Source organism: Macrobrachium rosenbergii, chromosome 11 (genome assembly GCF_040412425.1).
Source record: "Macrobrachium rosenbergii isolate ZJJX-2024 chromosome 11, ASM4041242v1, whole genome shotgun sequence".
Taxonomy (NCBI): domain Eukaryota; kingdom Metazoa; phylum Arthropoda; class Malacostraca; order Decapoda; family Palaemonidae; genus Macrobrachium; species Macrobrachium rosenbergii.
In genome coordinates this window covers 383,236-407,243 of record NC_089751.1, presented here as the reverse complement: position 1 = coordinate 407,243, position 24,008 = coordinate 383,236, and the positions used below count along the sequence as shown (strand labels likewise).

General features: G+C 36.7%; 1 protein-coding gene across 2 annotated transcripts in view; it reads left to right on the top strand.

Annotated features, from left to right (window-relative positions):
- Positions 1 to 24,008, top strand: part of mGluR (metabotropic Glutamate Receptor) — a 1,154,435-nt gene that overhangs the window by 906,894 nt on the left and 223,533 nt on the right. For both annotated transcript variants that reach the window (XM_067111043.1, XM_067111042.1), the window contains exon 5: positions 9,284 to 9,440. In XM_067111043.1, the coding sequence (XP_066967144.1) occupies positions 9,284 to 9,440 (157 nt within the window). The remainder of the gene's footprint in view (positions 1 to 9,283; positions 9,441 to 24,008) is intronic.

The following is a 24,008-nucleotide window of genomic DNA, read 5'->3' as shown; positions in this document are numbered from 1 at the left end:
ATACGGCAAGAACAGCGGCCACTAGTTTTTCTTTTTAGCCCATCTACTGCCAAACTGCGAATTTCCTCAGAGAGAAATATTACAGTCTTTGTATGTTGTATAAAGTATATATTTTATATAGGTTTAGATTGAAAAGATAAAAGAAAACAATTTTTTTCCCTTGAGCTTCTTTACAATGAAGAATACTCTTGGAGATTATACATTTGAAAACTGAAAGTGTTGAATTGTTTTGATATTTTCGGCCTAGGCATTGTAGGTAATTTCCGCAATGTTTTTAGAGGGGTAAGGTGAACGTAGATAATTGGTATATGGCAAACCCATGGTCTTTCTTAGACCATGGGCAAACCTATTTACATGGCATATGCGGGAGTGTCATTGTTCAATTTCCTGGCCTCCATATACATCAGGTATGGTAGGTGTGACCGCAAAAGCCATTTGCTTGAGATTAGTGCCAGAGATTATCCCGAACCCTTCTCGCAGATTCCTGCTCGTACTTTGATTCCTCACGGGGGATTCCAGATTTGCCTCATCGGCAGTCAAAAGTCAGGAGGAAAGTGGAAACGATATTTGAAGGTTCCAGAATCCCCCATCATAAATCAGACTGGGAATAGGAATATGTCAGAACTCTGGATAATCACACTGTCCCCTTCCAGTGGTCAAGCCCACCAAAGTCGATGCAGGTGGGCACCAGCGAGAGCGAAAAACGAAGAGGAGCCATTTCTTTCAAAACAACACCTGCAACTCAAACACAACCCCCCAAGTAGTCTGTCATGTGTAGATAATCAAAAGCAGTCGAGATTACAAAATATTTATCAAAAATATCATGTTTTGTCGTGTAATCACCGTTTTTATCGACAATTCAATCTTTATACACACACACACATACATACACACACACACACACACACACACACACACACATATATATATATATATATATATATATATATATATATATATATATATATATATATATATATATATATATATATGTATGTATAACTGAATCACGAAAATATGGAACGTGATGAATACATAAATAAAGATAAAATCCACGAAAGAAACGGAAACACTGGAGTGCTGCAGAGGCCTTTCGACACTAGCACTCCAGTGTTTCCGTTTCCACTTGGATTTTATCTTTATTATATATATATATATATATATATATATATATATATATATATATATATATATATATATATATATATATGTGTGTGTGTGTGTATAATATATATATATATATATATATATATATATATATATATATATATATATATATATATATATATATATATATATATATGTACATATATACAGGGTGTTTCAAAACTAGAGCCCCCACAGCATAAACTAAAATTGATATGGACAAAAACAAAAGTAATTCAGAACAGGTATTTATTTAAGTTTCTCTCCGAGTATTTAATATTTTGCTTGGCCTCCATCTCTCTGTACCACAGCCTGTATTCTTGAGAGGTATGATTTCAGCAAATCGCAAAAAAGTTGAGACTCAAACTCCATTTCCCTGAGCACTTCGGTCACCTCTCTTCGCAGGTCATCGAGGCTTGGTATGCCATCGTAGTTCACTCTGTGCGCTTCAGCACGATCCTTTGAGGTACTACCAATGTTTTCATACACATTAAGGTCAGGGGAGCTACCTGGAAATCCACGTGGCGAGAAGAAATCGATACCACTGTTTCAAAGCAGCTCCTGTGTCTGAAGAGCCTTGAAATGTGGTGCCTTATCATGCAAAAATGTGACTTCTTCAACAGATAACACAATTTCAGGATCTTTGAGGAAAGGAAATATTTCACCAGTAAGCACTGTTTCTTTGAAGTATTCGCCATTCCATGGCTGTCCTTTTTCTTTGATGAGCCACATTAACCGTTTGGCTGTGAAACAGAGAAAAATTCCCAAACATTCAGGAAATTTCACAACTTGGCCATATCGCACGTCATCGCTGATATCATCCAACTTTACAGCCCAAATGATGTCATTTTTATGATTTGTTTTCCTGACTGTGTAAATGGAGAATTCATCTGATGTAGCAACATGGAGAAAGTCAGCTTCATCCCAATCTTTAAGAAATGAACCACAAAACCATGCACAGTCTTCTGTCTGTTGCTGAGTGATGTTGGGCTTGCTGATAACCTGAAATGGCTTGATACCAGATTTTTTCAACTCATGATATACAGCACTATAACTTCTCTTCTTTCTTCTTTTTGTTTCTAGTTCAAGCGCCAATTTACATAAAGACTTTCTTGGTCTACCCACTGCCTCAGCTATGATGTCTTTTGACTCCTGAGAAAGGACTTCAGGACTTCCAAGATTCTCACTCTTTTCGCAATGACATTCATATGGATTTTTGTTCCAGTTTGTTTTAACAAAGGATTCATCTCTTTTAATGTATTTAGCTATCCAGGAACGTGAAATGAAGGATGCGCCAGCATCCCTGGCCTCTGTGAAGGTCATAGCCTGGATTCGGTCAATCCATCTGATTTCCTCCGAGTCGTTAGCCATGGCTGTATCTAACTCTGTCACTCAGTCTGAAAATACAAGAAATGTAAAATGAAAAATAGCTTAATAGAAACTTAAAATAATGTACTTGGAGACAGGCTACAACAGAAAACTTCATAACTTTCCATTTGTTCAGTGGAGGGGGGCTCTAATTTCGAAACACCCGGTATATACATATGTATATATTATATATATGCATATATATATATATGTGTGTGTGTGTGTGTATGAGACAGGGAGAGAATGTTATTGCAGATGTGTTATGTTAATCTTTTGCCTTGCATTATTTTGTATATCATCGACAATGAAAAGGAAAAATTTCAATGGTAAAGAATAAATGACAAATCATGAAAGGAAAGAATTTTTGTGTTCAGGTAAACGGATAATTTTCCACGTGTACGTCTCCATTATATATTTCTTATTAATTTTCTTCGTCCTTGCTAACACTTATTATTTTCGTCCAGAAGTTGTCGGGGAGGGCACAGAGTCCTTTGCCAATATCACTCTTCAAGTTGTGAGTCAGAACCGGACGAATTGTATACCATTCAACCAAACCTCCTTATAACAAAATGACTATGTTATCGTCACTGTCGTTGATCCCTATAAACTCCCCTTCTGCGGGACACATTTCAAAGAAATCTAAGATTTCAAATGTAGTGTGCAATTACCAGTTATACTATACTATTGTTAGGAACCAGTTGTTTTAAAGGGATGGACGTTGGACAGATAAACAAGTTGCCACACTTTTTCAGGATCCGCAGATTAGTTAAATAGGAACAGTAGCTTCTCAAAAAGAGTGGCAAACAAAATTAAAAAGTTGGTAACAGAATTGTTAGCCTTTAGTATATATGCGAGTTGTAAATAACTGTGAAAAATAAAACTTGTTTAAATTATTTGGGTGAATATATGAATAACAATTAATATGGCCAATATGCGATTTATTATCTAAAAGAATGAAACAATTTCTAATGTCAAAAACATAGAACCTGGGCAGAGGAGAAAGAAAGTGACCGCGTGAAGTCACGCCTCTTAACCTCCATACCCTCACCTCCCATAATCCCTCACGTGAGACCTTGTTTTCTCTGGGTAGCGGGCAAAGCAGAGATGTGTATTATCGCCTGACAGCCGCTGAACGTGGCAAAAAGCCGCTGAGAAAAGGAATCTTATGCTTTTCATTTTATTTATTAATCTGGAGTGATTTTAAGGGGGAATGGAGATGATGATTCATTTCAAATTAGAATGAAATTAATCACTAGGAACCACTGAAGCTAGTATGTTGATCTAAATAAACAAAAAAAAAATTCATATCATGAAGTAAGCAACGAATAATCTAAAACTTTTCAGTGGGGTCGTACAGAAATTAGGCCAAAGGGCAAGCACTGGAACCTCTGACGTCATTCAGCGCTGAAACGGAAATTGACAGTTAGCACAAGAACTGAGCCGGTAAAAAGGTGGTGGGCTAGTACAGGTGGCCTAAAGGGTTCATAGGGTTAATGCCTAATCTGCTGTACTTGTTTACCTGTTGAGAGTGGGAAAATTATACTTAGCTATGGCATTGACCCATCTCCACCATGATAGCTCATATTCCCGAAGTAGGACGAATTGGATATTAAACATTTGTAGCTTCATGATTGTATGTAAATCACTGTGTGATAAAAATTTCATAATAAGAGCTGCATTTGCCAAAAGTAACAATGAGCTATCATGGTGGAGGGGGGATAATACTCGACAGGTAAACAAGTACGGCAGATTCGGCATTAACTTATACCTCTCTTGATGGCTCAGTGGGTAGACCATCGGCTGGAGTTGTTGGAAGGTAACCGTGTCGAGGGATCGAGGCCCTGCAGTGCCAATCCATTTATCACTTACAAATTCCCCTATGGTGATAATTCCGCATCGAGGATATTCCCAAAGTAGCGTGAATTGGATATTAGACGACATTTGTAGCTTCATGATTTATACAAATCATGGTGTGATAAAAATTTCATAAAAAGAGCTGCTTGTTCCAAACGTACCAATGAGCTATTGTGGTGGAGGTGGATTCATGCTGAAGCTAAGTATAGTTTCCCTGCTCTCGACAGGGAAACAAGTACAGCAGATTCGGCATTAATTTATACCTCTCTTGATGGCTCACTGGGTAGACCATCGGCTGGAGTTGTTGGAAGGTAACAGTGTCGAGGGATTGAGGCCTGGCAGTACCAATCCATTTATCACTTATAAATTCCCCTGTGGTGATAATTCTCCATCGGAGATATTCCCGAAGTAGCATGAATTGTATATTAGATGACACTTGTAGCTTCATGATTTATATAAATCATGGTGTGATAAAAATTTCATAATAAGAGCTGCTTGTTCCAAACGTACCAATGAGCTACCGTGGTGGAGGTGGGTTACTGCCAAAGCTAAGTATAGTTTCCCTGCTCTCGACAGGGAAACAAGTACAGCAGATTCATCATTAACTCTTGATGGCTCAACTAGAGTTGTCGGAAGGTAAATGTGTCCAGGGATCGAGACCCGGCAGTACCTATCCATTTATCACTTATAAATTCCCCTTCAGTGATAATTCCCCTTCGGTGATAATTCCGCATCGGGGATATTCCCGAAGTAGCATGAATTGGATATTAAAGGACATTTGTAGCTTCATGATTACATATAAATCAGGGTGTGATGAAAATTTAATATATATATATATATATATATATATATATATATATATATATATATATATATATATATATATATATATATATATATGTATATATATATATAACGTACCACACAGTCATTTAGGGCATATTGTGTGTGTTTTTTTAAATGGAAATAAGTGTTGAGACAGTACCACACATGCAGTTGAAATTTGTGGTCATTTAGGATTTTCTCTTGCAGTGGTGAAATGGTGTTTTCCCTTTATTGATGGTTTTTTTTTTGGTTTTTTTCGATCTGGTTGTTCCTGGACAACTTCTGTTTGTGTGTGTGTATGTGTGAGTGTTGTTGCATTTTTTCTGGCCCTGAATGACGTCTCTGACACCGCAGTCAGTATTTTTGGTTATATAACCCGATAAAACCAGCGCCATCGGATGAGTTTTATATCTTAAAAATGCAGTTATCATTTTTGCCCATGCATCTCCTATACAACCCCTTGTGGGATAAAGGGATGTTAGTGATTTCTTCTTTTTTTTCGTGGTTTTTCGTTTTGGGTTAGAGCATATTATGCAGGTGTTTTGATGTTATATGCCTTTCCAGTGTGTATGTGTGTGTTTTTTTATGGGGTTTGTCTTATTAAATAATAATGAAGTGTCCGACGATAGAATAAGGTACATGTTTCTTTGGAATGCCGAAAAGTTGACGGAATTTTGCAACAGGAAGTTGAGGTTATTTTTATTGAGAGGGTCAGCTGATGGGGGCTCTGTCCCCTGAGGAATGCCCCAGCAGGATGAGTTTTGTTTTTGCCCAAGTTAGGAAGTATTTGTCGAACCTGATTTTTTGCTACCAGTTGGTTTGCGGGTCAGTAGAGAATGATAGAAGAGCTAGTTTTCCTTCTAGTAGTTTCTGTGCTAAAGTACAAACGGATAGGAAGCCTACGGGTCAAGTGCCACAGTTTCGTTGTTATAATTGTGATAAGCCAGGGCATGCGAAGATGTTTCACCAGGTTAGATATTGTGGCGGGTGTAAGAGTTCCACACACAAATGAAGGTTCTGTTCTTCGTTCAACAAGAGTAGAGCTAGACCGGTAACTCAGAATTTTAGCAGTAGCGTAGGAAGGCTCCTCAAGTGGGTGATCAAAGGGAGTCTAAAATAGACATGGTTTTTGGAGGGCAGGGCAGCCAAAGGGGAAAAGATGTTTTGTTGCATGTGTCATATTGTCTTTTTGGGAGATATAGAAGAATGTAAGCCTTTGGCGAAGGGAATTGTATCTGGGTCTAGTGTTTTGATTTTCGTAGATACAGGTGCATCAGTCAGTTTGGTGGATTATGGTTTTTATCAGTCGATGTTTTTCCAGTATGATTCAAGGTGTGAGGTCAAAGCCCATAGACTGGACGTTTTAGAGATGGATATTTGTTTTTCACTGGGGAACCAGTTAATAAAGGAGTTACAAAGGTGTTAATTTGGGTAATAGGATTTTATTGGGGCATCCCGCGTGTATTAGAGTCTTTTTCTTTTAATATATATTCCCTAGTAAGGGAGAGATAACTGTTGGTGAAACTGGAGGGTTTTTTCCATATATAGGTGTTGATGAAATGGAGGTGAGTATATCAGTAAGTGGTAATAAGGAGGAAATTGTGGTAGATAATCAATCACGGTGAGATAATGAGCCTAGAGGTGAGAGGAAGAGAATATATAAAGGTGTCTTGGTGGAGGATATTATTTTAGGACCAAGTACGGTGGCTATGGTGAAACTCAAGGGTGTGGTGAGTACAGTTTCGGTGAATAGTGTCAAATAATGGTGTTACATGGGTGGAACTGTTAAACTGCAATAGTTCAGATAGGAGATACCAGAGGAATACTTATACTGTGGATTTGGAGGAATAAAGTGATGATACTGTATCAGTGGCGTTATTAGGGGAGCATAATGAGTTTTCAGAGGCCGACATGGAGTTCAGAAGAGAGATTTTTATGAACCATTTACGTGGAGCAGACTATACAGAAGATACTGAGGGGTTAGGTGAGGCGTTAGCGGAATTTTCTGATGTAATAGCCCTCAAAGAGGATAAACTGGGGTTAACAGATGTTTTAGAACATAGGTTAGAGTTAGGAGGAGGGACGAGGCCGATTTATGTCCCTTTGTATAGGATACCGTTTAAGATTAGGGAACAGGTGAAGCAAGAGGTTAATAAGTGGAAGGATGAAAGTATAATTAGGCTTAGCTCGTCGCTGTTTGATTTCCAGTTGTTGGCCGTACCTAACAAGGATGGTCCAATCCGCGTATGGGTGGATTTTTAGGAGATTAAATGAGAAGATCATTCCTGATGGGTGTCTGCCTGGGAGGTAGTTGCCATGTTGTGTTTTTTACTATTTGCTGACAGTGGGTAGCTGAATTTTTGCTGGCCGCACTCTTGGCTGACAGCTGGGGGCACCAAAGCGTGCTTCCCATAGAAAACTGTTATTGGGTTAATACGTACATCTAAATCTTTGCTAGACTGGCCAGTATAAAAAGAGAGGCAGTCCAAACATGGAATTTTATATATAATGTTGTTTTCTTTAGGGCTATTGTTTATTAACATTCCTTTTAGTGTGTTATTATAGGAAAAACGAGGTTGACATTAAAAGATTTTAACAATGATTTAAAATTTTCAAAACCACTAAAATAAGACAAGCATAGAATGTTCTTACGGGTTTCTTTCTCCATGTTACTTCCAGTATAAATTTTAATGACAACTGAACCATTGGTTCTTTTCTATCTTTTATTCAGGCCATCACCTTAAAACCAAAATATCAATTTTTCCTTCTATGTTTTTACAAGCTTTGCGCATTGTCAGTCCCAAATATTTGGGTCAAGAAATCGAATACATAAGAAAATTGGGGACAGATTTATGTTATCCCTTACATATACTAAATTTAGATATTTGTTATAATAAAGCCCACAAAAAGTTTATACTGAAAGTGACATAGAGAAAGAAACCCCTAAGAACATTCTTAGCTTGCCTCATTTTAGTGGTTTTGAAAACAAAATCATTGTCAAAATCTTTTAAGGTCAATCTTGTTTTTTCATATAATAACACAGTAAAAGGAATGGTAATTAAAAATAACCCCAAAGAAAACAACATATAATATGTAAAATTCCATGTCTGGACTCCCCCCCCCTCCTCTTTTTATATTGCCCAATCTAGCAAAGATTTAGTTGTACATGTTAAGCAACATAAGTTTTCTATCAAAACTGGGCAAACATCCAATGCTGTATTAATTCATTTAAGTGAAAACTCTCACAGGTTAAATTTGACTGAAAGTTCAGTGATTACCGGATTGAAAGATTTCTCTTCAAGAAATCTTTTAGAATCTGCTATTACACAGCTTACTTCCAGCTGCAATTTTAACCTTAGCCCTGGCATGTATTATTTGGACCCGTGTTAAAAAATGTCCAAGAACGACCTAAAAGATAGAATCACTGACTTAATTATAAATTTGTTACCTTCTATATATTTTCTATGTATTCGCATGTTTAATATAATTTTTTATTTGTAAAAATGTTCATCTTGCAAAAAAAATTTTTGTAAAAAAAAAAGATAATTATTGAGTTGTACTTTTATAACACTTTTTAGTGGTCATTCACCTCCTTTTAATTGTCCTGTCCCTGTTTCAGAACTGTTGATCCTAATCATTTGTAAAACGTCTTAAACATTTAACCCTGTTTTGGCAGTTCTACTAATTCTTCAATTGTGTTGGATTTCAGGTACATATTTTTTCCTTCGTAATCCCCATCTATCATTTATATGAGCTTTCTTTGTAAACTTATTTTTATATTTCTTCATTCTGCTAAGTAAAGGACAATAAGTCAAAAGGCCTTGCAGCACTCCATTGTTTCTCTTTCCTTCTTGGATTTTGTCTTTATGATAATATGGAACATTTGCCTCTTGCAATGTTAAGGCTTTATTATCTGTCATCAGCCTATATTTTTATAACAATATTCAGTATAATTGATTTTTTGCCGTTTTGTCTATTTTTTATAGCACTCATTGCTTTGATTGTTATATTTTTGCTTTTCAATGTTAATTTCTTTTTTTTTTTTTTACATTTAAAACGCATTCTTTTACTAGTTTTTTCTCCGTGACAGGTCCAGTTTGTGATAGATGCAGTTTATGCCTTTGCTTACGCGCTCTCCGACTTGCAACGCACTGTGTGTCCTGAGGAGAGCCTGGTCTGCAACGCCATGAACAATTACGGTGGGGGCGCATTCTATAGGGACCACCTCCTCAAAGTCTCCTTCAAAGGTAGAGTACTTGATTGGGACACGGGAATCCTGTGGCTGTTTTATAATAGAGGTTAGAGAGGTTAAGGAGAGAACCTCACACCGAGCGTACAAAAGGGGAAGGGGGATTTCATAGCTCAAACTATAACTCATGTCCCGTTTTCGTAAACTTGCTAGTAGTTCAGAGCTAAAATTTCTTTTGAAATCATTTCTCTTTTTAAAGAATTACTTGTTTCAGAATTGCCGCAATGATACAAGCCCCTTACACATATATGCAAACATGAACAGAATACTGACATCCTTGCTGGAATAAAAAATATTATTTTACGTCCCAAGTGACTAGTTAGTTGGTGATGCCTTCTCACATTGTGAGAAGATTAGCTTTAATTTGTTTGTCGAACATTTAGGACTTAACGCCGAAATCTTAAACGGTAAGTTTGAATAAGACACTTGGGTTCTGAGACATGGCGTTACGGTAACCACATAATGAAAAAAATGATAAAATTTTATATTTTTTCAGATGAAGCTCAGTTTTTTCTTGAGATTTTTTACCCTTAACATGACAGAAAACTATTATCACTCGGAAAGAATAAACAAATACTAGAGGTACTTTCTTAAAATTTGAAAAGCTCAGTGGCAATAACCTATATGATTTTGTTTTGGAAATTACATATGAATGAAAACCCACGGGAAAACATATATGCACACACTATGTATGTATGTGTGTATTTATGTTTGTATGTATGTATGTATGTATGTATATATATGTGTACATATACGTATGTATATGTATATATACATACATAGGGGAAATATATATATATATATATATATATATATATATATATATATATATATATATATATATATATATATATATATATATATATATATATATATATATATATATATATATATATATATATATATATATACATTATAACTTTGCAATCTGCTAAAATCAATAACTGCCTTGTACTTCCTCAACTAACTGCATTTACGTGCTACTCAATTCTTGTGTCCTTGCCCATCTATTTGTACTTATTGTACCTCAATTTTGCACCTACGTGCCCCTTTTACTTTGTGTGTTACTAACACAGTACGCCCGTGTGGTGCCTATTGTTGTACTAAATGTGATTGATTTCACTCTGTTCAAACTGAACCACCTCTGCTCCTGTTACCAGTATGTCCGTGGGCAGGTTAAGCAAATTCACATAATTATGCCTTTGCATTTGTAGGTTTGTACCCGTGCCTTGGGTCCTTACAATCATACTTTTGCACTGTAGGCTTTGACCCGTGCCTTGAGTTCATATATATAAAGGCTTTAACCATTCCTCGTGGTTCTGCCTATTGGAACTCTGGAGACATTGTCCTCTTCTCCACATCTCTGGTAAGAAAGAGTCGCAACAGGAAAAACGGCAAGAAGTCAGTATAGCTCAGGCACCGCATTTTTCACATACATGATGAGTCTTCTCTCATATAAGTAATACCAAAGATTATTTTCGGTAGTAGCAAGAGCAATATGTGTGTTCCTTGTCCTAATATTGTCTATAGGTGATATTTCAGACATTATATTTGTTGTAAGAATATCATTGAACCCCCTTGAAAACACAGAATTTTATTTTAGTAGTTGTGAACACACTCGTCATATTCGAGAATATCTATACTGGAACTGAAATGGCCTCCTATGTAAAAGAAGATCTATATTGGAATTGAAATGGCCTATGTATAGTAAGGGTTGGCAGTTACTTTCTTTCCTCCCAGAACAATTAATGCTTTGGTTTCTCCTCTTGTTTTATTTCAGTTTGTGATCTTGAGAAGCTTACCTACCAACCTAATGAGGTACGGTGTGTCTGGAATTTTTCTCATAGTTTTGTATTCCTGTTAGCTTCTTTCATCTCAAAATCCATTACTTCCTCATGAAAATGTTAAGCAAAATAAGCCCCAATAGTCAAAAGAGAGAAAAAAAATATTCTACTCTCCTTCCGTTCTTTTAATTCCAGGTCAAGAATTACTTTGTTCATACTAACAATGGCTCGAGATGCTAAGAGGGTAGGGAAGGTTGGAGGCGGGGTGGGGGGGGGGGGCTGGGAGGGGGGGACCTCTGCTCCTGGAATGATAAAGCTCCTCCTCGAAGCACTAAGATATACATGATGAGACAGAATACTTCCCAATATACATTTCATCTTTGTTGCAAAAAGCTGAGTAATGCATCTCCAATAGATAATGCTTTCAGACAATCTCACAAGCAAAATCATTCCTAAAAAAGGATGAACTACTTTCGAGTCCATTTAAAAAATTTAAAATTATGCGCTTTCATAGCTGATGAAAATGGATTCCAGTAATAAAGTATTATGCAAGAGCATCAGATTACTGGAAGTTTAACTTTATTTCGTATATTTGCATCGTCTTATCATTTCCATTCCTTCTGAACTATTACTTTCGTGTGTTTATATAAGCTCTGCTGCGATAACCAGAATCCTAAAGATTCCATCTCAGTAACTGCTTTATTAGAATTTGTTCTCCTATCGTCTCGGAGAGAAATTCCGCCCAGTGAGATCCTGTGACTCAGCAATTATAAGATATTAAGAAGGAAAGGTTCCAGAATTGCATTCAATCATGCTCATTGTCCACTAACTTTCAAACAAATGTAATCGAAATATTACAAGCTCTGTTTGTGAAAACTGGCATCACTTTAGTGATTATAAGACTTGATTAATCATCTGCAAACATAATTATTCTAACTACAGGCGTGAAAACTTAAAGACATGGAGCAGTAAACAGGAACAAAATTGTTATATCTTCAGGGCAAATGTTAGAGTTTACTAACGTAAAAGAGTGTCATCTTTAATGCAAACGTTCATTCTTGATGTCCTATACCACAAAACAAAAGTCATTCAAATATCTGTTGCAACTTGGCGAGCTTTCTTTTCAAAACTCATAGTTTGCTTGTTTATAAATGAATACTTTTCTGTGTTTATTTCGTTCATTGCGATAACTTTAGATATATCAGATGAAAAGATTCCATTACTACTCCCTCCCCCCTTTCTCTCTCTCTCTCTCTCTCTCTCTCTCTCTCTCTCTCTCTCTCTCTCTCTCTCTCTCTCTCTCTCCTCTCTCTCTCCTCCTCCTCCTCCTCCTCCTCCTCCTCCTCCTCCTCCTCCTTCTTCTTCTAAGTTAGAATTATTTTCTAAGTAATAAACAAATATAAAGTTACTTGTTACTTCAGACTAAAGAATATCAGTAAAAGATGAAGTATACTGTACCTATTATTGATACGACTGATAAAAATTAATTTCCAAGTTAAGAGAAGTTTCTACATGTCTTCACACTATCTAGAATGTCTAACCTCTGTACGGAAGGCACTTCAGCATTTTGGTGACCCGATCAACACAGACCTCGTTTATCACCTCCGTCTAGTCGTTGGTCTCTCTTCTCATTCCTCCCAAACTTACGGAAACTATACACCCTTTACAGTCTAACGTCCATGTATGTCCCATGCATTTTTATTCTTCCTTACAGATTTCTCACACAACTTTTTTTTTTAACAAAAACATCATCCATTCACATTTCCCTACTTAAAATGTAACTGACTTTTTTTCTTGTTAATCCCTTTGCTATCTTTTTCGGTCAAAATCCACACAAACACCATACTAGGTATCCGTGTGCTCACCCCTTTCGTCTTCCCGTACAGCAAATGAATGATTCCACTCGCACATTCTTCCTAAACCTTTCTAATATCCACTGTTCAACCTCCCAGTCACACTAATTTTCAATCTTATCACCCAGTGCCAAACCATTCTTCAACATCTAAGTTGCTCTCCCCATACTCTAAAAATTCATTTTGCTCTCGTTCTTTTTCATCTCTACTCTTCTTTGGCTTGCCTTCATACAGATTTCACTTCTAACAAACAGCTACATTCCAGTTAACCTCATTTGCTTACTTAACAGAACTCCCAGTTTCACCATGCCAACACTTATTGTTTTTCTTCCTTTGAAGTAATTATGTGCACAAATTTTCACAGGTGAATCATTGACCCCATTTAATAAACTGCATAGGCTCCGTAGACTCTTTTCATTCAGTATTTTTACCAGAATAATAATTTTTAATTATATTTATTCGTCACAAATATATTAACAACCACACTAAAACTTTCATTGCCTACTGGAAATGCCATCAGTTTTCACCTATGCATCAAACAATTAACGATTAGATGTCCCTCGAACCTTTTATTATATTCATTTACCTATTCTTCATCTACTCTTTACAAACATATAATCTAAAACAAGGCATTCTTCACTGTTATTTGCCCCTTTCCCAGGTACACAGAGCAATTTACTTGCTTGGAAACACTTTCAGCATTCATTCTCTTTTCTCATGAACCCTAGGTAGTTCATAAATAACAGTTATGCTGCTTCATTTTCAACATCAACTTATAGTTTCTAGAAATGACCAAACACTAAGAAAAAAAGGCCTTTAATAGAAATGAAACAACTAGTTGATAGCAACAGGTACTCCAGAAGAGCGCTCACGGACGAAGTCTGGACCGCAAGTCTTTTCAGTACATATAAGTCCAAAGAAAGGGTAACACACGATTCAATCTCTCTCTCTCTCTCTCTCTCTCTCTCTCTCTCTCTCTCTCTTTCAGAGAGATCAAGGCTAGACTACGTGTCAACTGCTGAGGTGCTTAGCGGGAAAATGAAGCGATCTATTATCTCTGTCCCTCGGTGCTCTCTTTCTCATCTCCAGGAACCACGCCCACCATAGGCTCATCAACCTTGTGAAGTCGTATGGAGAGATCGTTAAGAAAATTCCAAAACTCCTCGAACATCTTAGCTAAAAATCCAAGAACTAGTTAACTGACACTAATTACATTGATATCCTCATGTTAATGCATTTATGCATTATTTCTTCTAGCTTGCTAACGTTTCAATCGACTCTTACGTTATTCCGGATTTAATTATATTCTCCCCTAATGCAAAACTTCATTGTAAACAAATGTTTGGACTTTTATTGCATATATGATTTTTTAACAAGGTGGGCAAGAAATCAGGACCTTTGCCAATATTTCCGATAACAAGAGAAAAAATACAGAAATGAGGTTATCTTAAGCTGTAAAAGATACCAATTTAAGTTAACCGTAAGAGAAATATCGGGGTAATGATGTTGACTTGAAGAATGTGTGCATGTCATTTGTGAGCTGTTAATATCGATCGTTTTCGATAACTTAAAATGATTAAACAGAGCCCCATTTGTTATTTTAAATGATAAATTTTCTCCTTCTGCTCAGCTCATATCACTGTGATCCAACAGCGTCACCAAGTTTGCAAAAGATTATAAACGGAACATTTTTCGTTTTTCCTCCAGAGTCCCATGGTCAATGTAAAAATTAGACAATTAAGTAAAAACATGATTTGAAATATCTACATAAAGTATGTATGTTAAGGATTATGCAGAAATTGTTACCTGCATACCACAGTAAAAGAATATTGTACTGAATGAATATTTGTTACCAACTGCACATCACAGTTCATTAAGTAGGAAAGAATGAAACCAGAAAGACGGAACGTCCACATTACAATTAAACATTTCATGGACACACTCTGGAACAATATCGCATAAATATCACAAACAGATTGCAAATGAGTCAAAGACATCGAGGGAGAATAAATTTTTGGCAAATGCTGTATAACCGTTTGCAGCGCTGCACTGGTTGCAACTACTATTTCACACTATGATGAGTTTGATAAGTTTCCGACGTGTCTTCATGCCAGGGGATTCAGGGAATAGCAGCGTATCGTAAATATATGGAACATAAATTTACTCAACAAATTTCGACTTAAGAGCTAATCTTTGTTTCTAGCCAGGACAACTCTTGAATTAGAGGGTAATTTGTTAATTAGGAAGATTAGATACAGACTGAGGAATAGTGAGGATAAGGGGGATACGACACATATCTAAACAGCAAGTTTGGCAGTCCACATTTGGGGATTAAGAAGACGTATCAGAATGTACAGGGACAAATCTTTTGGAAGAATATGCTTAGTTCGGTAGAAGACTTTGTGAGAAGTTATTCAATTTGTAATGCATGTAAGCCATAGGGTCGTTTCTTGTAAACTGGGTTCATTCCCGATTCCTACCAGACCCACAGCAAGAGACCACATGGACCTATTGAGCAATTTCTGTGAATCTAATTATGGTCATAGGCACCTGTTGGTGGTTGTTGACGAATTAACTAGGTTTGTAGATATTTTTCCATTGAAGCATGAAACAGCCATATTTGCTGTTACAGGGTCCCGGAGGTTCTCATTACAGATAACGGTCAGGAATTCGTGAACAGAACATTGCAATGTCTTTTGGATGTAATGGGTATTCGGAAAGTCACTGTTATTCCCTATACACCAGAAGCGAATGGCCTGTGTGAACGAGCAAATAGGAAGGTCATTGAAGCTCTTCGGATGACCGTGGGAGGTAACAATCCAAATTGGGATCGATATCTTCCACAGGTGCAAAGTAGTATTAACATTATGGTAAGCGATACCATTGGAATGTTTCCCAATGAGGCGCTGTTTGGTTACCCAGCGCGGGGTGGGTTCGATTTTTTGCCTATGCCATTGGGTGATGATATGGACCTTCTGAGCAATTTCTGTGAATCTACTGTAGTTATGGCCATAGGCACATTTTGGTGGTTGTTGACGAATTAACTAGGTTCGTGGAGAATTTTCCGTTGAAGCATAAAATAGCGGAAGAGGCGGCAACTGGGTTCTTTAATGGGTATATTTGTTGTTATGGGGTTCCTGAGGTTCTGATTACAGATAATGCGAGAGAATTTGTGAACAAGACATTGGAGTGTCTTGCGGATGTAATGGGCATTCGGAAGTTCACTATTATTCCCTATAGACCAGAAGCTAATGGGCTGTGTGAATGGGCAAATAGGAAGGTCCTTGAAGCTCTTTGAATGACCGTTGGGGGAAATGATGTAAATTAGGCTCAATATATTCCACAGGTGCAGCATAGCATCAATACAATGGTTAGTGATACCGTTGGAATGTCTCCAATGAGACGCTGTTTGGTGACCCAGCGCGGGGTGCGTTCAATTTGTTGCCTATTCCATCGGGGATGAAATGAGCAAAGCGCTTGTTTCCATGGCAAAAGAGAGATATGCGCGTCTTGCTAGGAATCTTTAAATGAAAACTCGAGACATGGTAGATAGGAGTCAGCAAAAGCCAGATAGAGTTAAAGTTGCCGTGGGAGATAGGGTATTTGTGAAAATAAATGTCAGGAATCAGTTGAACTCTAAGGTAAGTCCTAAATTTGAAGGTCCTTTTCGTGTTTTAGAAGTAAAGAAGGGGAATAGATTTGTTGTTCTAGATGAGAACACGGGTGTGTCTCGTTTGACACATCTTAAATTAAAAGGACAGGTTAATGGAAATCTTATGGGTTAATTCCTGTGTTGTACTGTGGTTATGATAATTTTTTGTTCTATCTTTCCTCTCTCTCTTTGTTTTTTGGGGGATTTTAAATGGGCGTGACTTGTAGTTTTTTTTTTAACTGGGGTGGATGTTGGTCCGTAGAGTTATAAAAATCTAAAATTGCCCGAGTTCAGTTTTTGCTCTTATGTGTTGCAATACTTAGTTGAAATTAAGTGCAAAATACCATAGGGTTTTATAGACATATAAATTTCTTTTTTTGTTTGTTTTTTTTTTTTCCCGTTTCGAGATCGGGTATATTAGAAATTTTTTCTTTTATTTTTTATGCTGAAGTCTCGTATCCACATGACTTTGGGAGTCATGGCATGGGCTAATTTCGTAGTGAGGTTAGGCCCGTGTGTTATTATGTAAGAATATTATGATATATGGCTGTCGTCTGACTCAATATCTGTGAGTATAGAGTGACAGAATAAAGTTCTGTTGATTGTTTTTTTTTTTTTTTTTTTGGGGCTGGCAAATCAGTTAGGGTTCAGGGTAGGATTAGGAAGACTTTAATATGGTTTCCAAATTTAGGGGATTAGATTTTTCAGTTCTCTTCTAGAATTAAGAGGACTGTGCCATTGGTAATTGAATTGCAGTTGTTATGATCATAGGAGCAATTGCTAGTATATCAATTACTATTTTGCTGAGAATTGAGCAGGCATCAACAGGACTTGCTAACCGGGGTAAAACTTTGATAACTTTACAAGATATTTTACCTTTAATAAATTCAGTATACTGGTGCAGTTCTCAGGTAATTTTTACTGTGAAGAATTTGTATTTTAAAGTTAGTGTACCTGATAGGGGGTTGATTGTGGAAATTCCAGTTAGTAACTTGGAATCCTTTCACAGTTTTATCATATGACATTTCCCTAGTGGGTTTAATATTTCAGTAATAGTATGGCTTAGGGAGCTGACTAGGTAACTTTTGGGTTGACTGTTGACATGACCAACTTATGTTATATACCACTTCCTCGCAGCAGTGCCTTATGAATGGCTTCTATGAGCCTCAACTGATACAAGTTAGATATGGGGACCGTCTACGTTACGCCTGCAGGTTTCTACGCCTGCACCTTCATGAGAGGATCCAGGGTTTTTGGAGAGATGTTGGGCAGGACGTCTATAAATTGCCGTTCAGCATAGTTGGATCACCAGGAATTCAAGATGTGAAGAGAAGCATAGGCTTGTACAATTGCAAGCCGTCCAGAATATTTAGACTATCGAGAATGCAAGATGTGAAGTGATGCATTCTATAATGAACTGTGTATTGGAATAACAATCGTGTATATGAGACAAATAATTTTCGTATCTAGTACATAGGGTTTGCTATGATTTTGGAGCTGGCCCTCACTGAACTTTTGATTGGACAGTTATCATACCTGGGTGGGGACACGCAGTGGTAGGTGGTCTGAGCTGCTATTTAGTCTTGGACGACTTTGAAGAACTATGTGCTGGCCTGGCAGTGGCACTTCCACAGCAGGTGCATTTGTGTCTACGTTGGAGGTTTTGCATAGTTAGGTTCAGAGAAATATTTGATCATGATTTAAGTGCATGGAGACAGCATGATTGAACACTGAACTGGGGTTGTCACATTTCCAGAAGAAGTGATTAAGTGAGTGCTCATGTGTGTGGCACTCTCTAATGGTATATTATCGGTGGATAGACTCTTGCAGGGGGACTTCATTTTGAGACTGGTTGTGATTTGGTTAGTGGAGCAGTGTTGAAGAACCACCACTGGAAAATCTGTTATTTGTCGCCATAGAAAGTGAGTACCATAACTCGTGGACACATATCTTTTCCAGACTTTTTGTGGTAGGACCGAGTTGTGCTGCAGTGGAATTCTTGTGTCTCCATTATGCATTTTTCTGCCCAGTTCTCCATTGTACATTTTTCTGTTTTGAATAGGAATATCATTTAACACCATTTCAGGTTTTAATATATGGTATGTTTCTTTCAACAGGAATTCTGGGTGCGTCTTGTAAGGACGAATATTTTGGAAGAGGTGTTTATTCTTTTACATACTATATGACATTTATTGTGGTCTAGAGTAATTATGACCTTTCCACTTTGCTTGGTGACCAGGGTGTTAGTCACTAGTATTAGTTGGTCTCGATTTTATTGATCTGAATATTTGTGAATCAGAATTTCCTCCAGTGATGATTTCCATTTATAGGGGATGGAATTCACTCCTTTTCATGATCATAGCTTTTGCTGAATTACTTTCATTAAATCTGCAAATAAAGTCTAGTTTTGTATATAAGTGTTTAATTCCAGTAGGCCTTTGTTTAAGAATATGTTCAGTGAGAGAAGTCGATGAGAGAGAAGGAATTTGCTGACCCAGGGATGAGCCACCGCTTCCAGAGATCTTGGGAAAGTAAGAAGATTGATTCTGTTCTTAAAACAGATACAACAATAAAAGATGACCCTATTTGACATGGGGATAGGGTCATTAACATATATATATATATATATATATATATATATATATATATATATATATATATATATATATATATAGTAGCTGGACACATTTTACTGGGGTAGGTGGGAATCACAGTCTACAGTAATGAACACAAGACAGAAATGATGTCTTTCGAGGTAATCATTCAATCATTCAGTTATACAAGATCATTTCAAACATATCTAGAAAAGCAAAGCCTTATTATTTTCTCACTAATCTCTGGAGCAGGAAAGTCCCTTCCTGACATTAAGCACAAATTATTATTTTTTCTTTCTTACAATCTTTTAATCATGAAAATTTCATACAGAAAAAAGAATTACAAAGAATGTGAATCACTGAACGCTGGTAAGAAATTGCTGGAGAGAGAGAGAGAGAGAAAGAGAGAGGGTGTGGGCATGGCTGGGGTGGGGAGTCAGGGGATCCTTATAATGGCAACAGATGGGAAGATCCAGGTAATTGTAAGATGAAACTGTAATTCGAAAATGAGTTTTGGTAATGTAGAAGTTATGAAGGTGAAGTGGAGGGAATGGAAAAGCTGTGTTGATGATCCCATTACGAAGTGGCACAAAACTAAGAGCTAAAAAAATAAAAATCGTTTTCATCTTAATAATAAGAAATTCATACAATTTCAAGGCAGATATGAGTTATAGTACGAACATACATAAGATATGTGTGTATGTATGTATATGTATATATATATATATATATATATATATATATATATATATATATATATATATATATATATATATATATATATATGTATGTATATATATGTGTGTGTGTGCGTGTGTGTGTGTGTGTGTGCGCATGCTACCAAAGTTGGTGGAGGAGTGGTTGAAGAGGCAGGGCGGGTTCATCTCTTATTTAAACACCTGGGTTCACTAACAAGTGCAGAAGACACGAACCTCCTCTGCTGCCTTTGTCAAAAGGGATAAATCACTTAGCAATACGGTGTAATTTACCTGCTATGGGTGTTATGATATTTACCAGGACATAACAAATCTGTTATTTTCATTACCTCTCTCTTGAAAGCGCCTTGTATATGGTGTCCTCACAGATGGGGTTTGTTATTTCTGCGAACCCAGTCCACAAACTATCTACAAAATATTTTACACTGAGAGAGGAGAAGTGAAGTAACACTTTCAATATGAACGAACATCACTTATCCTTCAACTCAGTAACAGTAATACAGTAGTAGGGATGGTACATAGTTGACAACAACCAAAGACTGAATAAAACTGCTGGATTTCTGCACTTTACAAATTATTAATAAAATTAACAACACTGATTAATGAATCATATAGAAGAAAAGCAAAAAAGGACAATGAATAAGACAACAATTAAAAGCAAATAGGGTCAAAAATAAAATGACAGGCCAAAATTAGCATACGAAAAATTAGCATTCAAAGATAAAAAAAAAAAATAGATAAATTACTTGCCAGAAACATAGTCTCTACACACTGCTATGCAGACAGTGACTGGGACTGAATTTACATGAGTCTCCTTCAGGGATAAATACAAACTCAATTTACTTAAGTTTTCTATAGAACTAAGTTTCTGGACAAGTGTCATGAAGAAAGCAATTCCGATATAAGACTTGCTGAAATAATCAGGATAACATTTTCACTAGGAACATCTTCCCAAACTACAGACTTCACACGCACAGTGCATACGCGTACAACTTTCGTGAACTCAACACCAGAGCAAAATGATGTCTCATAAAAAAAAAAACTCAAACTCAATTTGTAATTATTTAGCTCAACAATAAAATTACTCCTTACATAGAAAGGACCTCTAACATGAATGAAAGATCTGATACTTTGACTACTTTATATTACAGTTTTTGAAACTGAACCTGAAAACAAAAATCAAATGAACTGCAATTCAGATATGGCAAAATGAAGGCGGTTTCTCAACCAGAATTATAATTCCTAATTGTAATTGTTATGAGTGTCCAGAATTAAGGTTAGTCCAAACGTTCAACCATTTACTCAGGCAGATCACCTAACCTAAACAGCACTCTGTATATAAACTCTCAAATATATGACTCGTAAGATTCAGCACTTTATCATGGAGCATTCTGTCTCAAAATACTCCACAGGGCGTTTTTTACCTCTCTCTGATTCTGAATCATGGTAGTTAACAATAGTAATAAAATTCACTAGAGTTTAACCCTAAAATATAATTAACATAGTCACAAAGATGAGCAGTTAAACTTTACAATATGACATACACATATCTACGTTTTCCCCAACAGGTTATTGCTCTCGGTATTTAACTGATCAAAACTTCTCAATATTTAACCAATAAAAAATACTCACTATTAGAAAAAAAATTGCATAACCCAGTTATGACAAGATCACCTGGCTTCGACAAGAATGCAGTTACTTGCAATTGTAGAAATTTTCTTTTCACATGAATATTTCTTTTACAAGCGCTTATATGAACTCTATTCATATCTCTATGATTACCCTTAAAACGGCAAGGAGCATTGCTGCATTCTTTTAAGAAGTCAAACAACGTTTCTGCAAAATCACCCTTAACCCCACTGGTCTTTATTAAAACAATGTAAAGAATTCCAAAAATGTTTCCCCAGACATATTTACTCCCCTTACATTAAAAATGAAACTTCATTTTCTTACTTCCCCCTACTTTGTTGGTTTACACAGTTCTGGTGGTTCTTATGGCACTGCGACATAGTGTAGCACCCTCATGTCCAGAAATGGCACTAAGACTAGTTAGGTTCGGTGGAAGGAGTACGGCCAGCAGGTGGCACGATACCTTTATCAAAGGAGTGCGAGGTTAAGGGGAGCACTGTAAAGTGTCAAAGTTGCTAACCCAGTGGACTCAGTCTGTTTTGCACTGGAATCACACTCATTCAAACTGTGTGTAGCTGCAATCCGGTCATCTTTTGCTTTCTGTTTCTTTTATTTCTCTCCAGCCAACTATTTAGACCTATGTAAGGGTCTTCAAAGGCAGGCCTTTAAGGAGATCAGTACTCTCATTAATCAATTCTTCAACTCATGGTGGGCAGGCCTGTCAAAGATCCAAGCATTTCATTGGTCAAGATCACTGAGAGGAACTCCTAAGACAGCCTACGGGCAGGTTTGATCCTCTCCTTGTTGTTGTGACTTTAGGACATGAGTACAGGAAGAAAGAGGGGTATCGAGATTGATCCCTTCAAGAAGTCAAACATTTTTACAGATTCCTCTTGTTTTTAAATGCATAACATCCAGATATGAAATTCACTTGTGAAATTGTAAATGAATACACACTCATTCCTTCACACACGCCATCGTTAGAGACAACAACACTTTTTTACTTTAGTTTACAGAAAATCCACTCATACTGTCCTAGATGTTCATTTCTAGGTCTCTACATAATTAGAAGCATAAAGATCCTTGTCGGTCAAGTATACAGTATTTGTTACAACTTCATCAGATTTAATCAGGATCTTCAGTATTTACAGAATTACTTTTGTTTGAATTCCTTTTGAATCACATTGGTTAAAAAAACCTCATATATCCTTTCTTGATAAAAAAATAATATATATAATTTCACAAATCCCAAATTTTAATGTGCCCAGGGACATTTGATATATAAAACTTCTAAACTGGATATCACCTTTTGTGAAATGATAAAAATCCCTACCCACATATACACTTTAGGTTTGTCCTCACCAACAATTGGCTCTAACCTAAGCACGAGTACAGTTGGCATGGTTGTAATTCCAAGTATACTGACCGTTGCAACCAACCTGACCGTTGCAACCGTTGGTTGCAACACAGAATTTCTGACCACATGGTGAGGAGCATTAAAGCAGATCTATATACGGGACTGTCACACATCTATCAGAGGTCACTCTAGCCAGCAAGACTATACTGTAGTACACCAAGCAATAAGCAAACTAGACCTTCTTTTTACAAAATCTCTTTACATTAGCAAAATGAAGGCAAAACTTAATAGTAACATACTGAGAATTCAGCAATTCATTTAATATATATTTCAAATGGTACAGGTATTCTTGCTATTGTCTAGCTTTTGTTATTTTTGTCATTGTATTCTTTTCCACTATCACTTCACTGTGACAATGCTACGCCTTGATTTGGATGAATATGTTAATCTTTTGTCATATATATATATATATATATATATATATATATATATATATATATATATATATATATATATATGTGTGTGTGTGTGTGTGTGTGTGTGTGTGTGTGTGTGTGTCGTGCACGACATATTAGTTTCCCTTCTTACCTGCATATTTCTTCTAAGTTGACAAAACAGTCCCCGGCGTCTCTTCCATAGTCAGCCGCTTAGGAGTCTGTTAATTCGAAGGGAATTAGATTAATGTAATTATATCTCTCAGAAAGGCTTAATGGAGACGAAATGGTAGCTTCTTACTTTAATGATGAAAGTTAACTACAAACTCGAGTACAATTTACGGTTACAGTTACTATCGTGAAACCACTCTTGCTAGACAAAGTTCAGTTTAAGTCTGGTTGGGACCACGAAAGCAAGGAGAAGCTGCGTCTTCTCTTATGGGGTGACTGAGACTCGAATGCTCTTCTTCTGGCTTCTGGCTTCTCTGGAACCCCTCGCTTTTCTTGTTATCTTCCAACTCCTCCTTTTCAGTTCCCCATTGGAAGA